Source organism: Moschus berezovskii, chromosome 15 (genome assembly GCF_049115385.1).
Source record: "Moschus berezovskii isolate FMDL1 chromosome 15, NW_MosBer_1.0, whole genome shotgun sequence".
Classification (NCBI taxonomy): domain Eukaryota; kingdom Metazoa; phylum Chordata; class Mammalia; order Artiodactyla; family Moschidae; genus Moschus; species Moschus berezovskii.
This window is the reverse complement of record NC_142474.1, coordinates 24,159,759-24,165,758: the sequence shown is the minus strand read 5'-3', so window position 1 is coordinate 24,165,758 and position 6,000 is coordinate 24,159,759. Positions and strand designations below refer to the sequence as shown.

At 53.0% G+C, this 6,000-nt stretch overlaps 1 protein-coding gene across 1 annotated transcript in view; it reads left to right on the top strand.

Moving 5' to 3' along the window:
• Positions 1 to 348: 348 nt before the first annotated feature.
• ANGPT4 (angiopoietin 4) overlaps positions 349 to 6,000 on the top strand; it is a 52,285-nt gene continuing 46,633 nt past the window's right edge. The window contains exons 1-2 of the mRNA XM_055434671.2: positions 349 to 463; positions 903 to 1,211. Coding sequence (XP_055290646.2) covers positions 903 to 1,211 — 309 coding nt within the window. The 5' untranslated portion in view covers positions 349 to 463. The remainder of the gene's footprint in view (positions 464 to 902; positions 1,212 to 6,000) is intronic.

Below are 6,000 nucleotides of genomic sequence, written 5' to 3'. Positions count from 1 at the left end.
CCCAAAATCTACTTGCCCATTCCAGCCAAAGTCAGTCCCAGCACAATCTGTCTCAAGACAAGAATATGCTCTCGTTACTATCATAGCACCAGAGCCAGGGCCACCCTAAGGTTCAACACCCCTCCAGGCCCCAAGGGAGAAGGGAGGATGGGAGGCTGGCTGGGGTGCCCACTTCCCTGGCCTTGCAAGGATTTTCTCTGTCTCTAGAAACAGATTGAACTGGCTGCCTCCTCCCCAGCCTCACCCCGTTGCTCTGTCTAAGGTCACTCCGCTGTGTTCCAAGGCTAACACGAAATCAGAAGGGGTAGGTGGAGGGGGAGAAGGAGAAGGCGCTGGGGGCTGAAATTTGAGATCTCAGCCTTGCGAGGAGAGGTTGGAGAGAGAGAGACACGGAAAGACAGAGAGAGAAAGGGAGAATTCAGTTGCCTTTGGTTTTCCGAAGCGGGCAGCTTGCGGGTTTGGGGTATGTCTGTGTGTGTGTGTGTGTTTTGCTTTCTTTCCTCCCCTCTGGCAGCTGGCAGGGAGGCCAGGCCTCCACTGGATCATAAAAGGACTCAGAGGCGAGGCAGGCAGGGCAAGCCAGCGCAGGGACATAGCAGCAGTGTGCGGACACGCGTGAGGAGGCAGGAAGGGAAAGGGGGAAGAATAGAGATGAGGGGGTGTCTGGGGGCGGGAGCGTGAGGCGGTGGGAGGAAGCGGAGCAGCTGTGGTATTTGGAGCAATTATAAATAGCCGCCTGGACAGAGCTTGGCCAAACAGGGCTTTGCAGCTGCGGCGGCTGTGCAGGCAAGTCTGGCCACTGTTGGCCACCGGCGGGTGCAAACAGGGCACGGAGATAGGTGGCAGACAGGCCCAGCCCCAGGGCTCTGACTCGACACCCCTCGCCATCGCCACATCTCTAGATGCCCTCCCGACTAGCCATGCTGCTGGGTGGCCTCCTTCTCATTGTGGCCTCTACAACTGTGGCCCAGCGGAGAGGGCAGGAGGCCGCCGGACGCCGCCGGGCCCACCGAGTCCAGCACGGCCAATGCAGCTACACCTTCGTGCTGCCAGAGCCTGAGCCCTGCCCACCCGAGCCCGAGGCCTTTGGGGGCTCTAACAGTCTCCAGAGGGACTCCCCGGCGGCCGCACTGAACTTAGGAGACTGGCCAAGCCAGCGGATGCGACAGCTGGAAAAAGTGCTGGAGAACAACACGCAGTGGCTGCAGAAGGTAAGGGCTGGGTCTGCAGGGGGTTGAGGGCAGCGAACAGCAGGTGGAGCATCTACCCCAGAGCCCTGCCCTGGACACAGATGGCCAGGCTAATAGGGCCCTTGTCTCTGAATTGTACATACTGGAATGATGAGGCCCAGAGAGGGGCAGAGATGAGCCTGAGGCCACACCACAAGACTGGGAGAAGTCAGAACTGGAAACCTACCTCCCCAACTGCCATTCATTCATCCAGTGTGGACCAGTCCCGTCCTAGAAGCAGGAAACACCACAGTAAGCAGAAGAGTACATTCCCTCCGGACCAGTATAGGAACAGACAATAAAGGGATGAACAATATGTACTCTGTCGGAGGTGAAGCAAAGTGAGAAAGGGAACAAGACAAGGCGTGACCAGAGGTGGTTATTTGAGTTCAGATAATCAGAGAGGATTTCTCAGAGACCAGAGAACAAACGAAGTGATGGAACAACCTGGGAAGGTTTCTAGGGGGAGGCTATTTCCAGCCAAGGGACCAGCAAGTGCAAAGGCTGTGTGGTGGGAATGTAGTTGGGGTACCTGGGGAACAGCAGCATGGCTGGAGCAGAGAAGGAGGGCAACAGAGGGTTGAGGGACAAAATCCAAGAGGTGAGAGGAGGGCAGACCGTGTTGGGCCTTGAGGGCCACCGGAAGAACTTTGGCTCTTCCTCTGAGCTTCACAGGAGCCATTGCAGGGTTTTGAGCAGGTGAGACACACCTGAGTCGGTTTTAACAGAATAGACTATAAGGGACAGATTTGATGCTGGGAGCCCAAGGAAGAGACCAGGCAAGAAGTGATGGAGGCGTGAAGCGAGACAGTACAGCAGGAGAGGGTGTGACCAGTCAGAATCTGGTATATTCTGAAGGGGAAGCTAATGGTCTCTGCTGGTGAACTGGATATGGGGTGGCGGAGATGAGGGGCCGAGGACCCCATTGCCATTTTGGCCCAATGCTGGGGCCACTCTAGGATCCCCTGTCCTCATTCTTTCAGCAGATATTCTGAGCATCTACTGTGTGCCAGGCTCTAGGCAAGAAACCAAGGTGAACAAAGCAGGTTCAGCCCTGGGTGGGGTGAGGAAAGCATCCTGTGATGTCCAAGACGGGGAGCAGTCCCTCTTTACCCTATGGTTCAAATTGTTCAAATCATTTGCCTGGTCAGCAAACAATGTTTCGCTCCCCCGGTACATGCATATTTATTTAGTATTTGTGCATTCTATTAATATAATATGTACAGGGTATGACACAATGAAAACTTTAAGAAGATAACATGAAATCACGTAAATTAGAGTTCCAGTGGCTTCCTCCTGTTTTCTAAAGGATGGCCTTCTGCATACCCTGGGTTGACCATCTCCCAGGTGGAGAGTTACACTTATCTAACCAAGCTGATTTGTGCACACACTCGAATAAACTGTTTCCTTCCTGCCCTGACCATCTATCTCCTCAGCCTCCTATTCACCATCTTCCCATAGTTGCTGTCTACCTGCCCCTCCTAACTTGCAACACTTACAGCCACCACCATCCCACGCTTAGGTCCCCCCTCAAGGGAGCTCTTGGCCTCGTACACTGGATCTCAGAGGGTTCCATGCTGCCTTGAAATCTGTGTGTCTTCAGGCAACTGTTTCCAGTCCTGTAAGGGTCATGCCAAGCCTCGTCTCCTCCTCAGCCTCCATTTTCACTTTGTGCACATCCTGTCACCAAACCAGGGATCTCCTACTTCAAAGAGGCATGGGGCCGACACTTGCAGATTCACCTATGCACCCACCAGTCCCCAGGGCCTTTCTCTGGCTCAGAGGAAGGGTTCCTCCATGGACCAAAGTTTCTCTTTCACACCTGTGGGTAGCATCCCCTGCAACCCCTGAACCTCCTCAAACCAACCATTCCTCCTGTGTCTCTAACAACTCCTCCCTTTAGGCTGTTCCTTCCCCTCAGTCTTTAATTGCATTTCCCATGTTAAAGAAAGAAAGAAAGAGGAAGGGGAGAAGGAGGAGGAGAGAGAACAAGACCCTTCTCCAGCCTGTACCTCCTGACCTCTGGCCTGGCTCTCAGAAGTCTACAAGCTCTGCCTCTACTTCCTCCTTCATCCCATCCTTTCCCTAAGTAGCCTCCCACTTCCCATTTCCTACATGCAATGGCCACGGCTCAGTCTTCATCTTACTTGACCTCTTGGCAAATTTAGTATCGCTAACCAATATCATCTTTCCAGAAACTGTCCATCAGCCAGTCCTCATTTACCACTCTGACTGCTTTCCCTACCTCCATCCTGGACCAACCACCTCCATCTCCTACTTGGATGCTCATCACAACTGCTGTCCTAGGTTCCATTTCCACCCAGATCCCAATAGTCCTTTGTGTATTCAGCAGACAGGGAGCTCCTGTTAAAACTTAAACTAGGTTAGTTTCTCCTCAAAACCCTCCTGGGGCTCCTATTCTCTTTAGTTTTTCTCTTATTGAGCAAAAATCCTTGCTAGCTGCAACACTCCTCACCCAGACATGTATGTGGCTCACTCCTGATGCACCTCAGGTCTGCTACTTAAATGTCACCTCATCAGAAAGGCCTTTCCTGCCCACCACATTTAAAATAGCCACCCTCCTTATGGTCCATTTACCCAGCTTTGGTTTTCTCCCTTAGCACCTACTACCACCTTGTTTTAATGTCTTAAAAATATTTCTTTCGGTCTGTGAGCTCCAAGAAGACAGGGGCCAAGTCTGTTTTGTTGGTTCCTGGGTTCTCAGGGCCTCGAACAGTGTCTGGCACATAGTAGGCACTCAATACGTGTCTGTTGAATGGATGGACGCACGATGATCCTCCCATCTCTCAGGCCACTCCTGCTCCTCCCCTCCTCCTGAAATGTTGCTGTTTCCCAGGGCACGGTCTCTGTTTGTTGTTTCCTCACACACTTTGTGGCACAACCCCCAGGGCTGCCCTCCCAGCACTCCCGCAGCACCATCTCCCCCCACCCCCATGATGCCACCAAACCAACGTCAGAGGGGCTCCCGACCTTCCCTCTGAGGGCTCACAGTTTCTCAACTCCAAAGCTGCCTGAAACTGAGATAGTCCCTCCCCACCCCCCACCTATTCTGCTGAAGTTAGTACCACCCAGCTAGCAGGTCATCTGTGGCCCTGGGGTGTCCTTAACCCCACCCCACTCCCAGGCAGCAGGTCCAACCATCCTGTCCCCTCAGCTTCTCAGCTCATCCTCCTGTCTTCCTCACTGCCCTGGCTCTTGTCACCTCTCTCCTGGACACTGCTCTCACCTTGCACCTGCTTTCTCTACCCCAAGCCTCACCCTCTCATCCATCTTCAACTCCCCTGGGTGCCTGGTGCTTGGATAACATTGGTTGAGCCAGATGATGGATTTAAACCAGTGGGCTTCAGGTTAGTGGGTCACCAGCTCACCTATTCATCTGGCAGTGGAGTGTCCTCTCCAGATATCTGTCCACATAGCCTGATAATACTGGGCAGGGCTCACCACGGAGCACTGTGGGGCTGAAGAGTTCCCATGTGGGAATCAGGTGGATCTGAGCTTACATCCCAGCCCAGAACTTACTTGCCACGTGGCTGTGGATGAGCACGGCTCGGTTTTCCCTTCCTCAAAGTGGAGACAACAACAGTATAATAGATGGTTGGCTGCGAGGATCACGGAGACCGCTAACTCACCCCTCTCGGCTGTATGGTAACTCACCTGGGCAAGGATATGGTAGCTCAACTGGCTACTACTTAATTCAGCATCATCTGAAGCTGAATTAGGAGCCCTGCACCACTGGTCCTGGTCAAATCAATCCAAGGGTGGCAGGTAACTTGGGACAGGGAATGTCACTTGTCCATGCTGGTGTTCTCTGCAGTTCCCGGTCTTACCCGATCTCTGTTGGGGTCCAAGCAGAGGCTTGTCCTGCCATCTCCTGAGTACGCCTGGGTTGAGTGTTCCCTTCAGCCCTTTTGGTCTTTGGGTTACTGCCAGGTCACCCTGTGCCAGTAGAGCCTGCCCCAAGCTCAGACCCCATCAGCAGTCACTGTTCTCTGGGTCCCATCACCTCTTTAGGCAACAGCACAGCCTGGAAGGTAACAGCCCCAACTCTGGAGCCCAGCTTTTTGAATTCGAGATTCATTCTGCTCTTTTCTAACTGTGTAACCGATGGCAGGATGCTTCAGGTCCCTGAATCTCCGTTTCCTCACCAACAAAATACAGTGACCACATTCCCTACCTCTAAGAAGGTTTAATGAGATAATGCATATGAAGTCCTTGGCCCAGCGCCTGTCACACAGTAAAATCTCAATCAATGTCGGCTGTTTCCATGAGGAACTCTCCCCGGAAAGAAACACAAATCCTGAAATTCTTGAGTCCTTCCTTCCCCAGATAAGACACGGAGCCCCTGGCTCAGGGGTCTGAGCCTCCTGAACAGTCATCTCTCTCCCTCCAGTCAGGAATCCTTGCTACCTTCTGTGACCATGACCTTCCTCTGGCTCTTTTCTCATGCATTCTCCTGGTCTGGGCTTATCTCAGAGTCTTTGACACTTGAGGGCCTCCTTTTGGCTTCTGCTACAATCTCTCAGAAGAGAAAAAAAAATGAGCTTTAAAATAGTATCATCACCATTGCCACCGGGGATGACTGGGGAAGACTGGCCTCCCAGGCTGAGCTCTCAGCAAGTTTCATTCAGCTGGGAAGATACAGAGAAGAGCCTCCCTCCCTCATGCCCCCAGCCCCTCTCCTTGTTTCCAGTCCAGTGTACAGATGAGCAAACTGAGAGGCCAGAGAATGGAAGGAACTTGCCAGAATGGC